Raw genomic sequence first — 26,420 nt, forward strand, 5'->3', positions numbered from 1 at the left:
GTTTACATACAGGGCACATTTTTTTATGATGACTTACACAACCCCTTCGCAGGCAGCGTGCGAGCCGGGTGTAGGTGCGGGCCATCCTAACAGCCTCAGCCCAGCTATCCGCCCTCTCACGCCCTTCTTGTGCGAGAAGGGCGTCTCATTTACTGAACCTGAGGTTCTCCAGATGCACTGCGTCCATCTGCGTTTCAGCTGCAGTTAAGGCCCTGCAATGGACTCTCACACCACTCTTACATGCTGTAAGCAAAAACCAGCCATCAGCCATGTGCCAGCTCCTCTCTGGGAGCTGCTAGAGGCAAGTCATGAGGACCTTGTTGGGATGCCACATACAAAGGGCCTCCAGGAGCTTCAGGGCCTTATTTTTTAATAAGCTTACTGCTTCTCGAGCCCTGTATCCCACTGATTATTTCTGTTTGCTCTCCATGCAGTTTTGCCAGAAAACAGCTCCCAAAACTCTTCAGCATGGTGCCTGCAGAGCCCTGGTCGAGCACCCAGCCAGCCCAGGTAAGGCATCTCGGACACCAGGCACCGCTCCCCACTCCCACCTGCCTGCCGGGAGGTTTTACACTGCTTCAAAACCGGTTTCAGAAACGTTTCTAACACATCCAGGTACCATGAGGAGCAAGTCTCGGTTTGCCAAAGGGACGATGTTGTATCCCCCGCAGAGTGATCAACTTTTAAAATGGGTTTGTGGAGGAGAAAACAGCTCCGAACCACTCCAGAGGCTCCCACCAAACACTGCTCTCGCTCCCGTGGTGGGAAGCATCTCCTGGGCCACCTGAACAACAGAGTAAGGGACATGGTAGCCAAACCCCTCTTTGCATTAGCAAGATCCGTCCACCAACGTTACATCTACCCACCACCACGTGCCACCAGACCTCTGTTTGTTGGGTCTTTTCCAAATACCAAGATGAATGGAAGTTTTGCTGGAGCAGGAGCTGTAGGAACATCTCCATGGAGCTGTCCCTCTCCTGCCACAGTGCCCAGCACACGCTGCACCCCAGGCAAAGGGAAGCTGTCTGCTGAATTGTAGCAGGGAAAACGTCACCCCAGCTTTAACCTCTGGGCTCACACCGCGTCTCATGCAGAGCATTTTCTTTTTCTTACTGACAATTAATTTCTTAACAAACATGTGCTACAGATGGCGGTTTATAATGTTAAGCTAAAATAAAAATAAGCGTGCTCAAAATTCAAATTGGATTTTGCCAAAGCAGCCACGCTAAAATAATACATTTTAAATACTTAAACTGTGCGCTTCACAAGTAATTAAATTAGCAGTGTTTCTGCATTACATCTTTTCTTCCATCCATTTAAGCATTAGATTAACGTTGTCATGCAGATTTTAAAAGGAAAATGTCTCACTGCGGGGAACGGTTCGGGATGAGCAGAGCAGAGTGGGGTGACTTCTAGCAGGACCCTGCCTCAGCCACTGCCACAAGCCAGGGAGCTGCCCCACGCTGCCTCAGCCGGGGGGCACAGCCACCAACTCCCACTGCCCTGGGAGAGGGGACCCCGGGCCCAGGTGGCACAGGGAGCAGCGGTGCCATGACAGCCGCCCACCAGTGACAGGAACAGCCACCCAGGCTGCTCCCATGCCCTTGCACCACTGCCCTGTGCCTCTGCCGAGCTTGGAGAGGCTGCGCAGCTCATCACCGGAATGCGACTGCATTATTTAAGAGCTTCCTTAAAATACCATCATTTTGCTTCTGCTTAACAAAGCTGACATGGAAAACGTGCTCTTTAAAACACCATTTGTCCTTGAGTTCAGTCTGGTTCTCCTTAGCTCATCGCTCGCTCTCAGGATTAAAATGGGGAGGCGGGAATCAATGGCAGACTAAGTGCTGGCTTGTGGCTGTACCCCTCCAGTGCCCCCCAGTGTCCCTGTCCCCAGCAGGACGCAGACGGCGGGACAGGCAATCTGGCATCCCCAAACCTTGCTCCACGGGGTCCAGGACACCGTGCTGGGGGATGAGAAGCAGCTTGTGTGCCACACTCACCGGGGAGGTGGGAACTATCGCAACATAACTGGGCAGAGACGATGCCCAACGCTGACACCCGTCCCCTGTATAACAGTCTCCACTCCACGCTAACACACCAGCCAGCGCCGCTCCCACCGGTTGTGTGTTTCTCCCTGAGCGAGACCTCACTGGAACATATATAATTAAGCTGGTGGACAGATGTTTTCAAAGGCCCTAATGAATTAGAAATGGTTTTAGGAAGAATATTAGAACACTTGGAAATAACACTAAAAATCCATTTTTCAATTAACTAAAGTTGGTGTAGATGGTTCTAGGCCTGGTTGGGTCTCCAGGGGAGAGAGGGGAGAAGGAGAAACCCTGAGCAGAAGAAATCCCTTCGCCGCATGCGGGGGGAGCGGGGCAGAGCCCACAGACACTGCGGCGGTGGGCATCACTCCTCCAGAGGCAAAGCCACGCATGGGGAGATGGGAATTAGACACACTGGCCTCTCCTCAGCCACGCTGGCAACACCCTTGTAGTCTACCTCAAAAAAAACAGACTTTGGTCTGTCTGAAACCTGGAAGAGGAGGTACATTTTCAGTGCTTACACTCAGCCCAGACATCTGCAAAGTCTCCATTTACTGAAGCCGCGAAAGCCAGGGAGCAAGTATACCTTGGGCACTACCATGTTTTTCGAGTTTACATGGTAAGTAAATGTGCAATCAAACCTAAATCTGACTTTGTCTAAGCTGGGTTTAACATCACAATGTTAAACACGGCTTTTGCATCACTGTAATGAGATGAGAAAAATCCAGACCACACCGAACCCACAGCCTTACTTAGCAGTTACAAACTCCTGGAGAGCCATTAGGAATTTGAGAGCAGCACAAATCAGCACAGATTTTGTTTACTCAACCGGTTCCTTCCCCCCCTTCTCCGAGTTATTCCTCCCTTCTTTGTAGCCATTATAAGCCACAGTCCTGGGGGAAAATGCATTGTGAATTCAGTGTAAATCCATTCTGTTCACTGGATTGCTCTTAATTTACAGCAATAAATTGAAGATCAGATGATGAGCCATAAAAATCAAACTGATGTGGAGAGCTACTGAAATAATATGTCATTTTATATCAAAATAATAGTGCCATTTGCATGTGAGTGCTTAAAACTACTCGTAATTGCAGCAACACTTAAATAAACCATGGATTCCTAAATATATGAGGCAGTTATTATGGTTAATGCTTGTAGTATGATGCAAGGAAAAAGAAGACACAAGTCCTGAAATACTGCAAAGAAATACCTGTTTTCACTTCGAAAAGAAGAAGAGGTTTATCTTCTGTTTCCAAACTAATCTTGCAGCCCAGACTGCCCCGTGTATTTTTGCCAACCTGGACCTTTTGACTCCTGTAAGCCCACACTTACACGGGCTGCAGAGCCAGGCGTGTTGCACAGGATCTGCGTACAGAGCGTGCTTTACAACGCAGTTCCAGCGCTAATAATACCATGCTTCTACATAAGAAATTTGCACTTTAAAAAGAATTGCCATCTTTGCCTCTAGCCCACAGGTCACCCCGGGTATGTTCAAAAGAGTGGAAGAAACCGCTGGCGATCAGAGGCAAAAGTCATTTTCCTGATGGTAATTGCACATCTCAGACATGGCTCCGGGTGTTTGAGGGGCTCCATCCCCCCCAGGCAGCAGTTCCTCCTCCTCTGGGAACCTCACCGGGCAGGGGAACGGCTGCAGGATGTTTCCCAGGAGCAGGTTTGCTCTTCTCCCCACCCCAACGACCTGGGGCGGGAAGGTGCTCCAGAACATTGCTCCCCTTCAGGCTGGGACCCGCCAGCTCACGGCACTGGGAAGGTTTGAGTTAACCACAGGATTTTTTTATACTTCTTACATACTTTAATTACGTTTGCCAGCAGATATTTATTTAGGCAGAAAAGTGGGATGAGGAATTCTTTGTGCCGTAGGATTTTTATTGTGCCTTTTGATGTCTGTAATTGGTGTGCAGAGCCAACGGAGCGCTGCTCTGACCCTGGTTAAGTCAAGGCCACGGCCGCCTTTCCAGGAGGGGGGAGAGCCATCCCACCGCCGAAGCACAGCCACCGCTGCCATGCGATGCATTAGCAGCTCTTTATTAATGCGCTTCGACAATAACCCACAATTTCAGGCACAGAGTGAAGAAAAACGCCTTCGGCGAAGCGCTGATGAATTTTTAGCCAGCGGGATGTGATGACCTCCGCTGGAATGTGGCCTCGGTGCCACTGGGGACGCTGGAAGGTCCCACAGCCCGCAGCCTGGCAAGCAGCAGCACCCAGGCAGCGAGCCAGAAAAAATCCCATTTGAGAATTGACCAGACCACCCTGCTCCAGACTTGCTGTGAGGCACCCACAATTTTGAGATGTACCCATTGCTCTGGGAGAAGGGAGCAGACAGGCAGCTGCCCCGTGTGTCCAGCCACCTTGGTCTCCTCCAGACCCCTCATGCCAGGGTTCACAACGGTGCTTTGCACTCCCAAGCAGCGGCCGGTGCTGAGCGGGCAGCTGAACACTGCGGCACTGGCACTGGGGAGAGCTCAGCACCTCCCATGTGGCTGGGAAAGGTCTTTGGTTGCTAAAGCTGCTCTAGACCTTGCAAAATGTGACACGCAACCCTTGCGCACCCAGTGTTCAATGACTGCAGCAAACACCATTTCCCTGATGGCACCATCACTCACGCCCATCCTCAGAGACCTCCGCAGCATGGGCAGGAGCCCCAGCGTTGTGGTGGCATGGGCAGGGTGGCCATGAGTGGCTCGTGAAACAGGGCTGGGCATCCCGCATCAGGGGGGAGGGATGGGTTTCCCCTCTGGGGGATGGTGCCCGGCCTCTCCGCACCCTGTCCCAGGCTCCGCACTGGCTGAAGGGTGACCACGCACCTTTAAGTCCATCAGTTTGCCTTTGCAGTTAAAAATTTTTTGTTTAGGCTCACACTGGAGTTAATGGTCAAAGCTGCCACCATCTATTATTTATGAACGCAAATAGATAATTGAGCCTTGTAAATTGGGTCCCTCGTGCCCCTGTGTGGGCAGAGCTCTCATAAAGGGCTATTTTTGAACTGCTGACGGCCCCAAATCGGCAGCGCAGCAGCCGCAGCCGGAGCTGAGCCCCGAGCCCCGCAGGGCTGAGCTCCCTGCCACGTCCTGGGCATGGACCAGGCTCGCGGGGAGTCGGGATGCTCCAGGGAGAGGCTCTGTCCTGTCGCAGACGTGGTGGCAAGTCTGCCAGGATGGGCATGGGGAGTCTGGTACAAATCTGTTTGAGAAGCTGTTTGGGATGTTGCACATGCCAAAGAGCCCCGTGCACCAGGACCAGGGCTGGATCCACCTTACTGACAGCTTGAACTGGGCTGACAATAAATTTTTAAAAAATACAGCAAATTAGGAGGGAGAAGAACCTAGGCCATGACCTTCTGATGGTCCAAAGCAGGTGAAGACCCACCTGCCAGCCCTCCTCCCGTGCTGCGCATGGGAGGGATGCAAAAATACATCCTTTGTTTCCAGCAGCGGTGCGGCAGATTGCAATTTTCCAAGGCAAGCACTGCAACCACGTCGGTTTTAAGGAAAGACTTGAAGTGATCCCAAATATTCTCCTCAAGCCTCTGGGCAGGCTCACCAATGGGACCAAACTGGAGTATTAGAAGGGATAAAAGGGAACAGCCCCTCTCCCCATTTGCCCTCTGCACGCAGGAGGGGATGTCTGGGGAGGTCCCGTCCGGCTGATGCCACAGTCTGACAGGGAAGATGCAAAATGAGATTTAGCAAATGCAAAGCAGAGGTTTGCTCACGCAAACGCCGCGGGAACACACCTGAGTCCTAATATTTGCAGATGTTCCCCAATGAACATATTTATTCCTGTAAACTTTGTCTCTCATATTCCAATTCGGTCTCTGAGCTGGAACGGGTCCAGAAACATGTCGTTTGATGAAAAGCCCCCGAGCTGGCTCCTCTCCCGCCCCCACCCCTGTCACAGGCGTAGTCACTGTCTCTCCCTTTCACATAATCCCACTGGCATCAGGAGCGCCTGGCAGCTGGGGGAGGCAGTGCCAGGGTGGGGAAGCATCCTGGGAGCAGGGCGGGAGCCACAGGGTCTCAGGGGGGAGCAGGTATCAGTATTTTTGGTGTAAAACAAGGGGCATCTTAGCTAGCACCTAATTTTAAGCAGCACACGCTGTACAGCTTATCATCAGGGACATAATTCAAGCAGAAAATGAACTGGGAAGGACTTCAGGTTCAAATGTAAGGGAGCTGAGTACTTTACAGGGTTATTGTTGCAGCCGTTGGGAGAAGCCTTTGGCTTCTCCAGGTGCTGGATTTCCCTCGGACTAAGGAACCAGCCCCAGAGATGAACACAAAATACCAGCTCCATCACCGTTGGTAGGCATCTTCCCTAACTATAGGTTATCTCAATTCAGCAGCATCGCAGCTGAGCCTGGAGGTTTAGTCAGCTCTTCCTCCAAATTCCCCTCCACTTCTTCTCCTGGGGGAGAAATCAGCTCTAGATATAGTGAGATCTGGGAGCAGAAACAGGGATTAGTCATAAAGATACAACATCAGCCTTGTCACCAACGAGATGCTATTCCTGATGCAATTCCCCAGGTCTCGGGCAGCCAAAGCCAGGGGAGCCAACAGGGCTGTGCTGAGCACCAGTGGGAGAATTCAGCCCTTGGAACCAAAACCTCATCTAGAGGTAAGCCAGAAAAGATTTACAAAGGCCCAACTTTAGAGGCTGCAGAAGCGTTTGTGTCATGTGGGCAGCAAAGAATTGCAATTACCTGGCATGTCGGTGCACTGATAGCGCTGGGAGCCCGTGGGAAATCAGCAGAGATAACTGCTGACAATTAGTACACAGTGTCCGTAAGCCTAACGAGCAGAAGCCCCAGCTTGGTAACAGATCATGTCTCTGAATGACATGATCAAAGACCCGACTCCCACAGATGTGCTTACGGGGGAAACTGAGGCAGGGAGGTGCAATGGCTTGGGCAGGGCTGCAGGAGGGGCGAGGGGTCACAGGGAGCTCGTGGTTGGAAACACTCCACCAGTCCCTACCCCACCGGGCATCTGATTGAAGGACAATTTCTACTGATTTTGAGAGCTGCCTCTCTTTGGGCAGGACCCGCCACCATCGCCCAAACCCTGCCCCATCTGCAGCACCCAGGACCCACCCCAGAGCACTGATCCTGCCCCCCATGCTGTCCCCCAGCACTCCGTCCAGCTGGGACCTGGTTCCAGGAGATATTAAATCAACATTTCATCTCCCACCACAGGCTTGCGATGGGAGCTGCCAACACCGTGCTGGGGAGCAAGTGGCAGGAGCGCCCAACCTCCTGCTAAAAGTTGGTCACAGCTGAACGATGGGAACGAGCAGTTGGAAAGGCCGGGCTTCCACTTGGGCAAAGCCTCCGTGGTATTTATCAACCACTGAAGCAACTCACAGCAAATCACAGCTGAGCATCCCATTCACTCTGCTTCCATATGCCCCGTCTATGCAGTTCCTGGAGAGTTAATATTGAAATTTTCACACCAGGCTTGCCTAAACCAAGCCCTGGGCTGCACGCACGCTTGAATTTTGTGGAACGGCGCTAAAGCCAGCTTGGCTTTGCATCAGTCCCACGGACCGTAAAACCAGGGGAGCTGCCAAACTGCGTCCTCGCGGGCACGGCTGGCTACGCAGGAGCATCCGCCGTCATTCGGTGGGCTGGGAACAAGCACGGCTAAAGTTGCCCAGCTCTCTGTGCCCCTGGCCACCCTCCCCACGCCTTGGCCAAGGAGAACCCCTCATGCCGGCCACCGGGCTGCTCTGCACAGGGCTGCTGGTGGAGGCGGCCACTCTGCCTCGAGCAAGGGGGGCAGAGCATCCCCAGGCCAGTCCCTTCTCCCAGTCCCAATAATGTCACCCACAAGCTGCCACAAGGGACATCCTGGACAGGTAAAAACCAACTGCCAAAGTCAGAGAAATCCTCATTTTCAGCTGAAGGCATGACAGAGGAGCTTATCAGCTGCCCACACTGAGCACTTCAAACTGAAGTCACAGCTGTTCATTATTTTTCCTGCCTAGGTTAGGAGGAATTAATATCTATAAGATGCATGAGGCATATTATAAGAATGCCCACGATTTTTTTTCTGCATTTCACCTCAAACTGTCTTTGATCTCATCTTTACTCAGTGAACCAGGTGAAAAGTCAGGGAGAGATGACCAGGATGAAATGGTACCCACAGCAGACACTTCTTTTCACTCCATACAACATACTGCAAAGGAACTTTCCCTGTCCGGCCTCAAACATGCTTTGCTAATTGATTTTTCTTCTCGTTAGTACAAATATAAGTTATATTGAGCACTTAATAGAAACCATCTTAACACCACTGTCATACATTCACCATGTTGTATATAATCTACCCAGGCAAGTGTTTTTGTATAAAATCACAAATACATATGCCTGCAAAAACGTTAACACCCCAAGGCTATTCAGTTATGCACAAGTTTAAAAATCTATTAATAACCTTAGCAGGGAGCTCCTCTGCAAAATCAGATGCATCCAGGCAGGCAATTCTTTAGAGGCAAAGTAAAGAGCTATTACACTGCAACGTAACAAAGAACGATACTGTGACCATACCTATATTTCATGCCCGTTTGCTTTGCGGTGGATTCTTTTAATGAAATGTGGTGCTGAGGGGTAAATGTCCCCAAACTGCGAGCAATAATAGCCACTGTCCGAAATTTTGCCCGGGCTGCATTCACTACGTTCGGGGTAGTGGTGTTCTGCTTGCTGATGAGTCTGTCTTCACCATTTCGACTCTTCAAGTTGTGCTCTGTGCAGGCGATGGACACTTGCATCGCGCCCTCAGTACCCCTTTAGTCACCGTCCAGAGCCCCCGGCCGCCCCGACGCCGGCTGCGGGCTGCCCAGCAGCGCGGGGCTCGGTCCCCAACGCCGCCCAGGAAACCCGCCGACCTTGAACTCACAGAAGTAGCCGAGGCAGCGGGGGTCTCCGAGAGAGCCGGGCTGCGTCCCTGCGATGCCGGCAGGAGAGAAGCCCCGAACTTGACAAAGCAATCGCAAGAGCAGGTTTCAGCTCGCTCTCAGCTCTCCCCTTGCAATATTTGCTGCCGCTCAGACAAAAGCATCCATCCAGTCAGGTGCTTTCAGAGACATAAAGCTGTTCCTTCATGATGATCCGGCAGCAGCAGCCGCCGCTCTGCCTTGATGCGGGCTTGCTTGCTGGTTTTAAATCAATGCAGGCATGCTGCAAGCGCTGGCTCCCGCGCCCGCTGGACCACGAACTGCTGAACAGGCAGCCTTGCCGCCTGAGGAACCATCGACTCACCAGCCACTCTCTAAGGACCAGCGATCTCCATCGCTTCTCCGTTGCCCAGACGCAGCAGCCCGCTACATCCCACCCATCGCAGCCCACCCAGGGTGGGGAGAGGTTGGCGGCGGGGGGGTGCTCTGCAGCGGCTGCCGGGATCCCCCCGTCAGGAGCTTGCGGGAAGCGTGGGAACGGGCCTCCTTTGTGCTCAGAGGGAAGGCAGGCGCTTCGGGCAGATGCCTCCCGTAAAAATAGCTGCCGGCATCGCTCAGCAAGCAGAGGACCTCTTATAGCGGGGAACAATTTGGTGTTAAAATGGGCTAATTATGAAAAAAAAATTAAGAAAAGAAGGGGGAGGGGGAGAAAAATCCCGCTGTTACAGTGTGTCAGTGAGTTAACACATTAATCCTGGTTTCTGGCACCCAGAGCCGCAGCCTGCAGACCCACACTTGCAGCAGTGCCAGGGTTAATCCCTTCTGCCCCCCAGCATCGCCAACTGAATAAGCCGCAGCGCAAAAAATCTTTGAAGCAAACCATCCCCATGTCCCTTGCTGCAGCCGGGGCTGCAGTCGAAGCAGGGAGCCCCACTGCCCTGTGCCAGGGTGCTGGCTTTGGGGGGGCAGGGGCAGCCCGGGGACCCCTGGGCTGCTGAGCTACTCACCGCAGCAGTGGGAGGACGAGGTGGGGATGGGGACAATTTGGGGTCACCCCCAGGACCCCTGCTCATCACTGCCACTCGGCAGAGTGGCCCTTGGAGGGGGGACATGGGGGGTGGGGGGTGGTGAGCAGTGGTTGCGGACCCACGGGAGAGGGTGCCCGTGGGGTGTGCACGGGTGACAGCGCAGAGCAGGAGGGCTGGTGAGGGTTGGGGCTGCAGGTCACTTGCCATCCCTTCCCCAGTGGGGAAACAGTCCACGGGGGTTCCCCACATCCCCCCCCTCATAAACCTGCTCCCAGGAGGGTTGGGGGGAGCAGGGGGGTACCTCTGGGGGTCCTCTTGCCCACCTCTTGCCCAGGCTGCCCAGGACCCTGTCCCCATGGGGTGGGAATTACTCTGAGGCTGGAGACCCCCCCGCCTCGCCGGGGACCTGCCAGGCTCCCTCCCACCTGAGGCACGTGGTGGCAAGATGAGAGGATCTGGAGGTGCCGGTGTGGCGATGACGACCCGTTTTGAACTCGGGATGACAAACCTTTGATTTCCTCCCCTGCAGCGGGGGCACACCATGGTTTTCTAAACCCCCCCCTACCCCATCTTGCTGAGGAGGGGCTGTGAGAGCAGCTGGGTGGGCAGCCAACAGCCAGCCAAGGCCAAGGGTGACAGGGTGAATAGCTTGACGATCTCTTTGCAGTTCGTTTATCTAATGGCTCATTAATGCTTATACAGCGCATTTCTTTGAGGGCCGAAAGCATTCTGTCAACGTTACTTTATGATATTTTCCAAAAGATGATTAACAGTTAATCACACAGCGGACCCATAAACTGCCAGCCGCGAGCGGCTCCCCTGGACTCGCCTTCGGGCGCGGGGTTGGGGCAGTCGGACCCCTTGGCACAAGATTTAGCTTTGAGAGTTTCCAGACACCTATTATATTAATATTTTATTTATATTAATTATATTGATATTAATATTAATATTATTTATATCAATTATATTACTATTTATTATATATTACTATTTCCCATTCTGATGGACATGCAGCATCCTCATGCTGGGCACAGATCTTTCAAGAAGATGTATTTTTACATCTTGTTCCATACGTGTCTGGAGCTTTCCGGCTGCAGCCAGCAGCTGGCTCTGCTGGCACTGACAAATGGTGTGACTTGGTCCTGGGGATGTGCCCCGGTCACTGTCACCCAGGTCCTGGTCACGGCTGCCCATGCAGGGGAGGGCCAGGGAGGGGACAGAAAGGGACAGTCACGTTCTGCGCTGGCACATCCTGCAGAGCATATTAACTCAAGCCGCTTAGCTTTGGAGGGGTTACAGCCCCTGCCAAAGAAATATGTATTTAAATATGGGATTTATTTCATTTCCCTGAACAAGATAATCACTTCTAGACTAAAACGTTAGAATAACATCATTTTGTATAGTGAAAATCCCGAGCTTATCAAACAAGAGGTACGTGAAAGCCTAGGTGGAGGACGGTGCTGGGGCGCGGTGGCAGCTGAGGCTCAGCCCTGAGCCTCTGGCCAGGCTCCCCCTGCCGCTTCAGTGCCACCAAACTGCTACCGAAGCAGCTCTTTGCCAAAACACACATATGCATATCCCCCCTGAGGAAGATGACAATCCCTCATTAAATAACTTGCTCAAAATGCTTCATCAGGCAAATCTGTTTTAACACAGATGCTCACAACCGCACTGGCTTTGCCTTTCCCGTGATCCCCGTTAGCCCCAGCCCCAGGAGCCACTGCATCTATCCCAGGGTTCAAAATAAAGGCAAGAGCCAAACACAGAGAAGCAGGATGCTCTAGGCAAGCGCAGAAGCCAGGAGATGTTCTACAGCTCCTACACAAATACACGTTTCAATGCTCTGGACAGGCTGTTTCTTTGCCCAGGACCTTGCAGGGGCAGGATGATGAGCGTCGCTGCAGCGAGCACAATGGAAATCTCCAAAAAGGAAAAAATACTTTATTCAGACCCACTCTGGTCCCTGCGGAGGCACAGAGGGGAGCTGGGGCTGTGCAGCTGAGCGGATGATGGACAAGCCCTTCTCTGGAGCTCCCCGCAGGCAGGGCTCTTGCTGTAACGAGCAGGAAAAAGATGCTTCTGCAGCCCAAAATATAAAAATATAACGAGGTCCTTCAGTCTGGGTTGGATGAAACATTTCAAGCTGATGCAGACCCGACCCTCTGGCACGGCTCAAGCTAAACACACTGCTTTCTTCTTTCCTTTTTTTTTTTTTTTTTTCAAATTTCACCTTATAGAGAAGCAACTTTGAAATATTATGTCAAGTCTGGCTTGAGACTTTGCTTCTCAATGGCTGCAGTCATAGGCTATTTACACTAAATACTCTGCCATGCCATTCTACCAAAGCAGAGCATTTCACAGGACAAATATCAACTAGCATCTTATTAATTTCATTAAATTTAATCTGATTGCCAGCTAAACCTGTATTTTCAGTAATACCAATAAGCTGCATATGAATTGTGGCAGGCTCTGTCAATCTTTTATGATGGCAGGTCTTAATTTCATGCCCTTCTTGCCCAGACCTCAGCAGCCGGCTGTGCTTGCAATAGACACTTGTCTAGACCATAACAACCAGTTTCTCTAGGAGAAGGCTGTGGGGAAATCCAGGTAGACAATGTCCACCACCTGCCCCACATCAACCAAGCCAGTTACTTTGAATCACAATGTAATTAGGGGACGTTTTCACCTTATTTCAGTCAGAGGTTTATGCACCAGGGAAGACCCACCATGGTGTGTGGCTGCAGGTTATGGTATGGAGGAGACCTGGACACCAACCACATGCAGCCAGTTACATAAACGCGCACCCCTGCATGCTACCCAGCAATCCAGGTCACCAATAATGATGCCATCTCAGCTGGTTTAAGGTCTTTAACTGAAATTCTTCAATGCTGAGAGAAGACAGCAACTTAATAGAGCAGCGAACGCAGCCCCTGTCAGCACTAATGTCAGATGAGCCCCTCTGCAAAGTGGCTTTGCTAGAAGCCTTCCTTTTCAGCAATGCATAAAATTATTTTCAGTTTAGCTATTTTTTGTTTAGGTTGTGCCTGCATATATCACAGAATCATAGAACCATAGAATGATTTGGGTTGGAAGAGGCCTCAAAGCCCATCCAGTCCCACCCCCCACCATGGGCAGGGACACCTTCTACTAGCCCAGGTTGCCCAAAGCCCCGTCCAACCTGGCCTTGAACCCTTCCAGGGAGGGGGCAGCCACAGCTTCTCTGGGCAACCTGTGCCAGGGCCTCACCACCCTCACAGTAAATATATATGATATAGTGGGGGTGGATATATATGATATATATATCACATAGCAGGGGGGGATGGATAACAATGCTTTCCAGCACACCTGAGGGCCTCACCGAGAGCACCGGCTGCTCACACCAGGTTACACTTGTGCAGCCACAAACTTCTCTCAGTGCTCATGGAGGGACTTTGCCAAGTCCTGTGGGCAGGCTGCTGTCCCCACTGGGTTCTGGGGACCTCCTGTGAGCTGGGGACACTGGGTGCCACTAAGCAAGGCACCCAAGATGTGAATCTGGAGGAGCCCTGGGGGCCCGAGCACCCACACACCTGCCTGCCAGGGGCTGTGCGCCCACACTCCGCGGCAGCTCCTGGCAGGTAAAAGGTATTTTCTCCGTGGCACAGAGCAGCTGTTTGCTGGTCCCATCCCTTCCAGGGCACCCCTTGGGCCAGCATATTTTGACGTCCCCACCAGCCTCGCGGCTGCTCCTCAAGGCACAGTGGGGAGGCACGCAGAGCTCTCAGAGGGGGACGCAGCTCAAATGGCTTTTGTTCCCCGTACCAGCGCAATGCTACACCTAAGAAGTTTATGGTTATCGTTGCTCATTATGCAAACAATTGCCACTGCATCACCACCACATAATTACATGCAATATTAAATGAACCATTTTCCCGATGCCACAGACACCTTGCCTAGGGGGAAGGGACCTGCCATCTGCACCCGCGGCCAGAGCAATGCCAGGGACTGGCGAGATGCAGCAGGACAGAAGAAGTCACCTCTTCCAGGCTAGAGACACATTAAAAACATGATTACAGCGTTCATGATAGACTTTTAACCATGTTGGACATTTCGACAGGTGCTCAGCAAGACTTTGCATGCCATGTAATTGGATCAACCAAACTTCAGAAAGCTGCACGGAAACATTAAAAATACAGCTGGCAGTGCCGTGACGGCAGGATCGTGCTCCAGAAGAAGGGCCTGGGGAATGCAGAGTTCTGCCCTTGGAGCTTTTTCACCTGAAAAATGCCCTTCTTTATTTTATCTAACAGATCAGACCTCGTTACAGCCACTGCAGTCTGTCCACAGCTGCCTTTCCAAAATCCAGCACAGACGTTTTAGGCAGTAGTCTCCAAGACTGGCCTTCACGAGAATTATCTTAATATACTGCCACAAATCCTTGATTTTCAGACTTCCATGTGATAATTCTTCCGCAGCCCAGCAGGACGCACTCAGGGAAATTCTGCGTTATGTCCCAATAAAAGTTTCATTGGGCCATAAAAGCTCTGATTATAAATACAGCCCATGCGCATCTCTCAGCCATTTCACTCCATCTCAATAGCTGTTTGAAAACAGGTTTCCTGCTGGGCTAATTACTTATGATTGCAGCAGTTCCGTTACATCTCCACAAATTGGGCTGATACGGACACTGGCGAGATACCGAGCGCTGCCGCCCAGGAGAGCAGGGAGAAGAGCCCAGGAGCAAGCTGGCGTTAGGCTGCAGCTCCCAAAAGGGCTTCCGTGGTATTAATTTCAATTAACAGCCCAGGCCTTGCTGCAGCAGGATGCTCACAAGCTCAGCTGAGGAGTGGGTCCTGTCTGAAGCAGCAGCAACAAACCCCGCAGCTATTTGTAGCTCTTTTGGGTATATCTAAACCCACGAGGAACATTTCTTTTTGATAACAACCCTGGAAGCTTGGCAAGGAAATGAGCTGCAGAACAAAAGCACTGCGCTTATCTAGCAAACAGTCGTATTTTCACTGGTTTCACATGAAAAACTTAATTTGCATTTGTAATTGCACTTGAGGAAGACTGATCAAAATTGCCATTAAATGTTTTTTAGTTAGAAAGCGTCTTTCTGGCAGGTTTTCAGCCAGGCTGGTTGCAGCACCCAGCCCAGGCTGCCTCTGATAGCCCTCGAGATCTGTTATCAGCTCCAGCCCTGCACACGCCCGCCAGGCTCCGAGGGCTCCATCCTCCCAGAAGGGACTGAAACTGGGAATGGGGCAGCGTGGGCAAACGGAGCCGGGCTGCTGGCTCTGCTGACAGGGCCAATGTGTTAAGACTGGGGTATTAATGAGGCAGCATCGTCCCAGCCCCCGGGGAGGCTGCCCTGTTCTTCTGGAGTCCTCATGTTTGCATTACAGGGTATGATAAAATGCTAAACGTTCAGGATATGATAAAACGATAAACGAATCAAAACTGGCATGAAAAATACACTAGCTTTGCTTAATTCTAATTAGAATTGAGCCAGATGCCAGCAGGGTGATAAATGTGTGAGATGGCTTCCCTGCGGGCAGCGCTGCCGAGGGTTTCTGCTCTGCCTGAGCGGGAGCTGAGCCCCTGGAGCAGAGACCCTCAGCTATGGCTGCACCAGGTCACCCTGTAGAAAAGGGGTTTTAAAAATAAGCAGCAAAATTCTCCTTTTACAACTTCATAAACCCACAGTGTTTTGGAGCCCTCCTCTTTTTTTTTTTTTTTTATTTTGCATGCATTTCTATATAATGTATGCAATCTGTACATCATATTGAGATCCACTCACGGGGAACTTGTGAACAAACTCCCATCTAATTTTCAATCACCCCTGGGTGCCCGAGGTGCCCCCTCGCCAGCCCCACGGATGCTCATCAGCCGCACCAGGATCCCCACTGAAAGCCAACAGCACCCCGGGCACCGAGGGAGCTGCCTGCTACCAAAGAGCTTTGCAACAGTTAGCCAGCTCTGTGCAATATTAAATAAATTGTCGCTTTATATAATGTGAAAGAATCAATACTAAAACCGAGACCCAGAGCTTTCTGTGTCTTACAAAGAGGATGTAACCAACTAGGCACCCAATTCAGTTACCCAGTCACTCATCCCTGCAGATGGAAACATCCACCAGCACATTCCCTATCACTCTATTATCTGCGCTACCCCCCGCTCCAAACCAGGTAATTTAATTTTCCCATGTTATCTATTTCATTTCTCACATGACTGAAAGCCTGTGGCTTACAAGATGGGCTCCAATGACCATTATTTTAATGTATTGTAATACACTGAACAGGATTAAACATGATTAAAACACTTAGAGCTGCACAAAGCTCCACTGCACAGTACAAGAGATTTTCTTTTTTTTTTCCCCTGCCCCGGTGGGGCTGGAGCCCCTGACACAGGTATCCTGGTTACTGAGCCATCCACCCCGCAGCATTCAGGGTTGCTGTGCCAGGCTCAGGGACACCAGACAGCACGTGATCGCCGGTTGCTCAATGCTTTTCTCACTTCTGTGGTATTTCAGGGGGTTTCGAGGGGCCCCACACACCCTCTCCCTGTGTGGTGGGGCAGAACCCGGGCTGGGGGCACTGAGGGAAGCAACGTTGGGACACCTGCCTCGAGCACAGCCTGTGGGCCGGCCACAGGCCAACCTCCCTGCAGGAGCCGTTAAATAACACCTACGTGTTTTCAACTACAACCACGTTTTTCTACTGTAAAACTATAAAATAGTTAAAGAAGGTTAAGAGTTAGAGGAACGCACTGAGGCTGGCAGCTTACAGCAAACAAGTGGTTTTCCATTTTGCCATACTCATATTCTAGACTTGCATGCAGAAAATGCAGATTTTTCCCAGGTGCCTTGCATAACCTGATTGATGAATGTATTCCAAATAGAGCTCCAAATAAAGCTCAGCCCAAGCTATGTTCTTCCAACCTGGCTGTGCTTGTTGAATAGTAGATCTTAGGCAATTATGTATATTGCTTTGTTATCCAGACACGGCAAATATCACCCAAGCATTTCTTGTAACAGCTTAAAACTCTAAATTAACTTGTATGAAGAAATATGTTGCTAAGGTCTCGGTCTTGGATGCTGAATAACACACAGCTCCATTCTGCCCTTTTCTGGGACACACTATAGCAGATGGATGACTAATTATCATAAAATAACTTCTGATTCTTTGAGATGAGCTGGCAGAGGGTCAGGATAAAGATGAGCTATGGCAGACTGCATTGTTTGCAAAACTTTCTTCCAATGGATGCTCCTTTGTCCAACGTCCCACTCACCCAGGAGTCCTCAGCTTTCACTCAAGCTGCGTCCTTCTCCGGTTGGCGTGGGGATCTGCGCTCTTTTGTGAGCAAACTAAATGAAAGCTGAGTGTCTCCATCAGTGATTATCTTATATAAACCAATATTGAACAACAAGCACTATTAAAATATCACCTTCCCAAATAGTATTTTATAAAAAGTAATTTTAATTCTTCTCCTGAGATTCTCTCAGCTGCAACAACATTTCTAATTATTGAAGTGAGTGGCATGGGGTAAGAATCCCATCAGCTCCATCCAGCAAAACTGGCACAAGACCTCACTCCCCGCCTTGGAGAGAAAACTCTTCACACTGACCAGCAGTCTCAAAATAATGAGAGGCATCTGCTGGAATTAGTCATTGAAGAGAATTATCACATCACCCAGAACAATGTCATTTGCTGAAATGTAGCAGATTACTAAGAAATTATCTTCAGTCCAATTAATTTCATCATTGCCTTTTCACACTGCCAGACTCCTCTTTGGGGAATGCGATACAGCAAAAACCGTTGCGTCAGCACTTCCTCCCCGACTTAGTTACTAGCCTACATCACTAGCTAAAAAATCAGCATTTCAGGACTCCTGGAATTTGTTTTTTACCTGAACAGGGTGACTTCTCCCACCAGGAGGTCTTGCCGGAGCAGACTTTGTGCCCCTTTTGTGCTTGCTCAGGGGTGCAGGCAGAGCACACTGCTGCCAGGAAAAGCCAGGGACTAGGGGAATGCTTTAGCTCCCTAATTTTCCCTCCAATCCCTTGGGACAAAGGGGAAAAATATTGTTCTTTTCACTTCCAGAGCCCTCTGCAAAGGCTTCTTAGCTTTGGTTTTTTTGCACCCAAGGCAGGAGCGTGACATACCTCAAAGCAGCATAATGTCATTTTAGTAAATTAAATGCAAGGTGTTGTCAAGTCTTCAGGTGACCTCCAAGCACTGCCAAGCCAAGGATCCGCTGTACTTCCCAGGGCCAGTGCTGGCCAGGCAAGTAGTCCCTGATCTCCAAGAGTGCATCCCAAATGGTATCGAACAGCCACTTTCATATTGGAACGGTGCCCATTTAATTAACAAAAGGATTTGCAAGAGGATCGTTACTTACTGCCAAATGCATAACCCACTCATCAGGTCCTCAGGGGAAAAGAATAATTACTCTTGCAATCTACGGGGTGTCTTTTTCTGCAGAGAAAAATGTGCATTTCATCACCCCAGCTGGGATGGGCAACCGAGGGCTGGCAGGGGGAGATGCTTACCCCGCCTGCGGCTGGACAGCTGTGAGCAGCTCCCCTCTGACAACCTCATCATGCCTATTTGGACACACTAAACACCCTCGTGTATCTCACAAACACCCCAGGAAAAAATAGCAACCGTGCTACTGGAATTACGGAAATGCTGTGTTGTCTTCTGGAGTCTTTCTGGCACGGGGCTGAAGCCGAGCGACTATGAAAATGCACACTGAAAACAAGAAAAAAAGGCTTATCAGGCAGTAGCAGGTCTGCAGCAGGCAGTTTAGCTGTGGAAAAAGCTGCCTTTCAAGGCAGGCTCCCCGGGCAGAAGCACACAGCAGAGCTGGGGGGAATCCGGCCACCTTGAGGGCCTCTACCTGATGGAGAGATGCAGAAGTAGAAAGGTGATCACCTCAGTATGGGGAAAAACACAGCATAATAAAAATACGTTTCAACTGATCATTTTGGTTTGCTTAAACTGTAAAAAAAAAAAAAAAAAAAGCACTTTTGGATTCAAAGACCGGTGCAAAGAATCGCCCTGCTGCACTCCCCCGCTTGCTGAGTACACAGGGGTGATGCTGGTGCTCCCAGAGCACCCCTAACCCTTTCATACTCGCACCAGCATGACAGGCTGCCCAGAGGAGAGGAGGGTCAGTGATGGAAGCAGCAGCCTGAAATACTGCAGTTACACCTGGAATTTCACAGAATCACAGAATCATCCAGGTTGGAAAAGCCCTTGAAGATCCTCCAGTCCAACCATGAACCTCACACTGACCGTTCTCAACTCCACCAGATCCCTCAGCGCTGGGTCAACCCGACTCTTCAACCCCTCCAGGGATGGGGACTCCCCCCCTGCCCTGGGCAGCCCATTCCAACGCCCAACAACCCCTTCTGCAAAGAAATACTTCCTAAGAGCCAGTCTGACCCTGCCCTGGCACAGCTTGAGGCCATTCCCTCTTGTCCTGGCGCTTGTTCCTTGGTTCAAGAGACTCATCCCCCCTCTCTGCACCCTCCTTTCAGGGAGTTGTAGAGGGCCATGAGGTCTCCCCTCAGCCTCCTCTTCTCCAGACTAAACCCCCCCAGTTCCCTCAGCCGCTCCCCATCAGACCTGTGCTCCAGACCCTGCACCAGCTCCGTTGCCCTTCTCTGGACACGCTCGAGTCATTCAATGGCCTTTTTGGAGTGAGGGGCCCAAAACTGAACCCAGTCATTGAGGGGTGGCCTCACCAGTGCCGAGCACAGGGGTAAGATCCCTTATGAAAGTACATTGAGAAACACTAAGAGCAGAATCCCAGGAGATCCCCCACCCTAGCGCCGCAGTGGGGTACATGCTCCAGCTCTGCCCCGTGTTAGATTTATTATTCCCATGTTATTTTCTGCAGTCGGTTCTGGGAAGCGGCCACAGGTTGGGGCTGTGCTGTGGGGCAGCCCCACAGAGGCACTCCCAGAGCCAGCACCCTCTCCTTCAGGGCTGGCATCAACAATACCCAAAATCTTCATCCACTTCCTTGACCTGGCAACTGTCTCCTGACGCTGGAATAATTCTGAGCAAGAGGAGAAAACTGCAATCCGACGATGAGGGGTCCCTGCGCTTGACAGGTCTCTGTTAAAATTGGGCTTGATTGGAATCATGTTGCAGCTTTGCCTCCTCTCAGACACTTACTCTGATTCTGCTAAATTCTTCCTGATATCCCCAGGTCTCAAAAGGGCACTTTTTATTCTAAATGTTTTGCCTTTGGAATCTGTTAGACTGGACAAAGTACTGCATTTCCAGGAAAGTTTCCTCTACATTACCCCAAGCTTTCAAGTGCTGCAAATTCAGAATGCAATGAAAACTCACTATTAATAATTGTTGGTGTACAAACTAGGATTAATACCCGAGAAAGAAAATCAAGGGAGCTCTCTAAGCACAGACTGGGCCATAGCCCTGCACTGCCGGGGCTGAAAAAGAGCATTTTCTGTTCATACTGGGAGACCTGTGCTGGGAGGGATGGACATGGGGCAGGAGGAGTAACTACAGGGAGGGAGAGCAGCTGCCATTGCGTTTGGTGATTTACTTCAATTAAGCAAAGCAAAAGAGTTGCGATTGCATCAGTGGTTGGATTTGTATCGAAGACCAAAATTCATTTTTATTCCACCTGAGCCGTGGCCATCCGCGATGCCAAGCGCTGAGTCAGCGTTGCCGGGGCACACACCACGGTCAGCGATACAGAGACCTGCTCTCAGCCTGGCACTGAAGCTAACCTCTTCGAAGCCTTGCCAGAGCCTGGTTTTATGATCATTTCCTGAAGGATGGAGCTTTGAAACAAACCAGTGACCCTGACAACTGTGGAGGTTTAGCTGGTATTTTCCTAAACTCAGCCCCCCCCAGATCCACTATTCAGCAGTTTGTGTCAGGGCAACATACGGCGAGGTCCCAATCTCAGCAGATCCCAAAGTCAGCCCAAAGACTCCTGGATAAAACCTGTTTTAACCAAGACAGAATGGACTGAGTTTTATCCCAGGGCACGCAGACAGACTGCAGACTTCAAACCTGTATATAAATATACCCATAAATATACCAAACTTCCAAGTCAGCTCCCTGGAGAGATACTGGATCAGTTCTGCGCTGCTGATGCCGCGGCGGGGAGCGGAGAGCGGGCTCAGCAGGCAGCACCTTGCCCACAGAGCTGGCGATTTATTCAGCATCTGGCAGGGCAGCCTCTCAAGCTGGAGTTTGACAGGAGCAGAAGGTGCGTGAAAAGCAGGAGCAAGCAAGCAAATCCCTGCTCGACCCCGGCAGGAGCTGCTACGCTGCACGCAGCGAAGGGTTAGTGGGGATTTATTGCTGGGGTGGTGAACTGGGAGGACAAAAATTTGCTTTGTCTTCCACCTACGGCATGGGGAGCTTCCTACCGAAAGGTGTGAGTAACCCTGGGAGTACTGGCAGGGGGGATCTGAGCTTTTACACGACTTTCTCATGGCTGTTGAGGACCTTACATGGCAAAAGGAAGCGTGTGTGCACGCGTGTGTGTGCTCACGTGTGGACGGGCACGATGAGAGCGAGCAGAAAGCAGCAGGAGCTGGGAGCCAGCATCAAAGGAGCAGCTAAAGAGCTCCTCCTGCTGAAACCCAGACAGGGAAATGGGGCTCATGGGCTGTAGGTACCGTTCTTCCCAAGCAGAAAGATGGAATTTCTTACTTCAGGGAGGAAATGCCACGCTACAAACACCATACACGCATACGGATACCCTGGCCACATCCCAACCCACACACATCCCCTGTTTTCATCCTGTCCTCCCCCATTCATGCATGGTGTGGGCAGGAACCCTACAAAAATAACACAAAAACCAAGGAGCAAGTGGAAACTGGTATCATTTGGGAAAAGGATAGACATGGGAATATCTGCCATCACCATTGCACTAGATAGCAGGCAGTATAGTTTGACCAGACTGAAAAAAGAAAAAAACCAGCGCACTTATGAAAAAATTATGCGGGCTATTAAAAAAAGGACACAGCTGGATGCGGCTCTATAGATCAATCTGCACAAGAAATAGGGAACACATTAATGCTGTAAGCTATATCCCAATAAATATAATGCAACTCTGCTCTGAACTGAGCAGATTAGGACGGGATTACAGCGCAGGATTATAGGACCCCATCAAGCGCTTTCATATATTTTGGCATCTAAAGATTAGATATTTTAAAGCTTCAGTGCATGAAATGAGCCTCACCAAGGGAGCCTGGAAAAGCAGCTATGGCCGAGTGATGGTTCCCAAATTCCCTTCCCCTGTGGTAGCCCTGCAGGGGTATAAACACGACCCCTGAAGAAGGGGTAAGGGCTGAGGAGTGCGATCTGCCTGCTCACCCCCGCACCCTGTTGCACAGCGCACGCACGACCATACCGGCGCAGAGCCAAGCAGCCCTGCAGAGCAGCCACGCAGCCCAGACGATGCCCTGGGAAAAGATTATAAAGGAACCGAACAAAACCGCAGTAATACCTTTCCTGGCATAGCGTTTCAGCTTTCTGCCATCTGCCATTTAAAAATTTGCTGTGACAGAGGCTAAATCCACCCCTTTGCGTTTAAAAGCCTTTGATGGCCTTGCCTGATACCTAACAACGTTTTGAACATGTTCCTACTTTCAGCATCCAAACTATTCCATGGCAGCAAGTTTCCCAATTTCATTACAAGCTGCAGAGAAAGCATTTCCTGTGTTTTAAACCTGTTGTCCAGAAATTTCATTTGCATTCCCCCCCTCTGTTGTGGGAGACAGCAAGTAACTTGCTACAGGCGGATCCTGATTTTACACACATCTGCTGTAATCCCTGTCAATCATCTTTTTTCCTAAGCTGAAAGCCTGTTTAATCACCCGGTGCAGGGACAATCACATCACTCGGAGCTCTCTGCTTTCTCTAGCCCAGCTTACTGTATGCCTTTGAAATGGGATGGCCCGTACAGACTGCAGGATTTGAAACGTCAGCTCCCAGAAATTTATATAAAAAACAGTATTTTACTGTTATGCATGTTACATTTTCTAAAATGGTGTTTGCTTTTTTGTCTATGTAAAGAGGGATGCGGGGGACTTTTCAGCAATAGTTTTTCTGCAGGAGTATTTTATCTTTTTGCCTGTGTTGGTCAGTGCCTTCAGTGACCACCACAAAATCCTAGTAGTCACCAAAAGCCTTGTGCTATTTCAGGATCGGATCCTGTTACCCAAGTGCCATAGTTGTCTGGCAAGGTTACCAAACTGGAGAACCTTTCCAGTAAATGTAACATGTTTGATCTTTAGTAATACTTAGACAGTAAGTAACGATGTAGGTGAAGAATGACATTCATTCTGGCACTGCAGACTGCATATTTCACTCCCTTATTGCTTTTCCTGACACAGACTTGTACCAACACAAGACACACACCAAATTAGACATACAAATCACAGCCCTTTGGCCATCAGTTTGTCCCTAGAGCTCTCTGGTATTTCCTCTTGCTGTATTTAGCCACAGTAAGTACTTTTATTTTTCAGAATTAAGAGATATCGGCTATCTGGTCACAGCACTATTTTTATCACCAGCACCTTCACCTGCCTTGCACCAGCACAAGCCACCACCTCGTCCTCCTCCTCGCATATCAGACAAGACCATAAGTGATTTGAGGCAAAAGAAAAAAATGAGTGAGGATGAGTTTTACCATCAGTTTGTCTCTGATGACGTGCAGGTGCCCTCTCCTCCCCGGGGTCGCCGTGCCCAACTCCTTGCTGCACCGGCCGAGCGCTCGCTCTGCACTGGTGACATTTCCCATTGCAATCAGAAGAGAAAACATCCTGCAAAGGGCTATCTGCTGGCCAGTCTTTGTACAAGAGCTTCAGCATGGCACCCCTAAATTTCAAGTTTTTAATTAGCTTAACCTACAAAAGCAACAGAAATGGGGCAGAGCATCCCAGTGCTTTCTCAGGATGCAGGAGCTCCCGAAGGTTTCCTGCGGGACAGCCTGGGGAGGGCTTGCTCCAAACGAAGTGAGTTTGCTTGTGTGCTGCAGGAAGAACTCGCCCTCCCTGAACCAAACCTCAACTAAATATAAAGTAGATCAAATACAAAAAGAAAACCACACCCCCAGCTCCGAAGGCTGCTGCGTGGGTTAATCCAGCAGCGCCTCTGAAGTCCATGACCTCCATAAATACTTTCCACCTGTAACATTTGCCAGCAGCATGTTTTGCAAAAGTTGCCTGGGTGCTTTTGCAAACGTATACATATAACATTTCCCCTTCGGGCTCTCAAACTGCAGCTGCCCGAGCGCAGAGACGCTATTTCAGCCACCCATGAGCAGAATGTTGAGAAGTTTTACAGTCACAGCTTCCCAGCCGTGAAGACAAACCCAGCCCCATAATCCAGTCTTTAAGATCTCAAACCCCAGCAAAGCGTGTATGGAAGGAAGCCGTGCAACAAACACCCCGTTGGATAATGAGACACCAAATTGGCTTTGCAAATGGCGTTTCGTCTGACAGAAATACTATTGTCATCAGAAACAAAGCTCATGTGCTGCTGCACTTCCAGTTATTCAGTAATAGGCTGAACTAAGCTGTTATTGCTAAAGCAATGAAAGGAAAAAGAACTAATCATCCTACAAATAAACCAGCTTATGCGTATTTAGTAAGTGTTTCTTGTTAACAGTTCATTACTTTCCACACGTAATTAAATAGTCTTAAAAAAAAAGAGGCTTTTATTGGGCTGTCTTTAGACTAGACCTATAGATATCTGAAGACATGTCTGGAAGGTGAAACAAACCAAGCTGGGAAAGAAAATGTTCAAGCTCACAATAAAACTAGAAGAGCCTCTGTACTTCTAAAGCTAGAAGAGCAAAAATCTACAGAACGCAGCAAGTGATGACTGCTGGAAAACCAGAGAAAATCAGCAGAGCCCTCTGCACAGCCCTCTCCTGCAGAAGTCTCCCTTCTCCGGGGTACGATAGATGGGAAATGCAATATTTTACAGCTGTTTCTGTCAACTGTGAAAAATGCACATCCTTAAAATTAATCATATGCTTGAATCCATCAGCTTCAATAGAAATTAAGCATGTGCTTTATTTTAATCATGACTAAAGGCTCCGATGAATGAAGACCACTCCATTTTATAAGCCAAGAAACAGAGAGGTGCATGAAGCGACTGACATGGAGCCCGTGCTAGAGTTGAGCGTGCATCCACAGTCCGTGGCACTGGGTAAAGCCTCAAGGCCAACACCAACTCCCCCTGGACAGTCCCAGGATATCTCATTAATTAAATTTTTCTGTGACTTAAAAACTGTTTCCAGCAAGTTTAGGGATTGGGTATCCATCCCTAGAGAAGTTTTGTCCCCAACCTCTTTGCAGGTTTTCTCCTCCAGCCTGGGCACGTTTTCTGTGCAGCAGCAAATAGAGATGAACATTGCTGTTGAGTTTTGGCCAACGTGTTTTTGACTCAGCAGAAGTGGAGCAAAAGAATTTCTCCTTAGAAGGGAGGCAAGCTTCCAGATCCAAAAAGTCCAGTTAGAATATCTCACTCAGGGACCGCGTCGCTCCTGCTAACACAGAGGGACACCAGGGATTACTTCTATCAGAGCTCCGCTCGGAGCACAGCTTCCCCAGGATGCCGTTCCACTGCCTTTGGACATTTTCCCTTTTCATCAGTTGAACACTGAGGGCTCAGTTCTCTACTTATTTACATCAGCTTTCAAGGCTGTGTAACCCCAACTTGCCCCAAGGATTCCCTCGGCGCCAGCAGAGCAGAGGTACAAAGCCCTTCGCTGTTTCTCCTGCTGCTGGCTCCAAAACACTTCTTTCACACTCTCACTCCCCCCTGGACAGTGTCTCCAAACAACGACAAATTTCCCCAGTCAGCAGCTAAAGCTGTGACACAACTGTGCTGTTTCCATAAAAATAGTAAACATGTTGTCTTATTTCAATTTTAAGCTCAGACTGGCCATGGGCAAAAGTCAATCTCTAGGGAAAGCAAATGTTTTGAAGAAAATTTTCTTTTATTAGAAGCACAGAGAATGTATCTACTTGCCATATGGGTTGTCATCCTTTTAAAATGGACCTCTTTTGAAACAAAACAAAATGACAACTGACAGACTGAGCACACGTATGTCTTCCTCACCCGTGGTCCCACAGCCTACACCCTCTGTCCCCAGGCTGTCCCAGCTCCCTGCATGGAGGAGGTCCCTCTCCTTTGCACACTCTTTCTAATGCACAAAACATCTATTTTCCAGCCTGAACCCAGCCAGATGCTGGTTCTCAGGCTTTCAGTCCGTTTGCTCCAGTTTTAGGGCAGAGTGAGGACAGACATTGCATCAAAGCACCAGCCACAGTCAGAACACCTCTGTCCTCCATGTTTTCATTTCGCTGTCCAGCAATTATCCCTTTAATGCATATAAATAAATGAGTTTTCATTAAAACACCAGAAAGAGTAAATACTTCTAC

At 49.9% G+C, this 26,420-nt stretch overlaps 1 protein-coding gene across 4 annotated transcripts in view; it reads right to left on the bottom strand.

The window, feature by feature from the left end:
• Positions 1–26,420, bottom strand: part of KCNAB1 (potassium voltage-gated channel subfamily A regulatory beta subunit 1) — an 80,948-nt gene that overhangs the window by 40,962 nt on the left and 13,566 nt on the right. Inside the window, exon 1 of one of the 4 annotated variants that reach the window (XM_074834391.1) lies at positions 8,614–9,621. The exons of the other annotated variants lie outside the window; for them this stretch is intronic. Within the exon in view, the coding sequence (XP_074690492.1) occupies positions 8,614–8,834 (221 nt within the window). The 5' untranslated portion in view covers positions 8,835–9,621. Of the gene's footprint in view, positions 1–8,613; positions 9,622–26,420 lie in introns of those variants that run through there. 4 annotated transcript variants of the gene reach the window in all.

This window comes from Strix aluco, chromosome 9 (genome assembly GCF_031877795.1).
Source record: "Strix aluco isolate bStrAlu1 chromosome 9, bStrAlu1.hap1, whole genome shotgun sequence".
Lineage (NCBI taxonomy): Eukaryota > Metazoa > Chordata > Aves > Strigiformes > Strigidae > Strix > Strix aluco.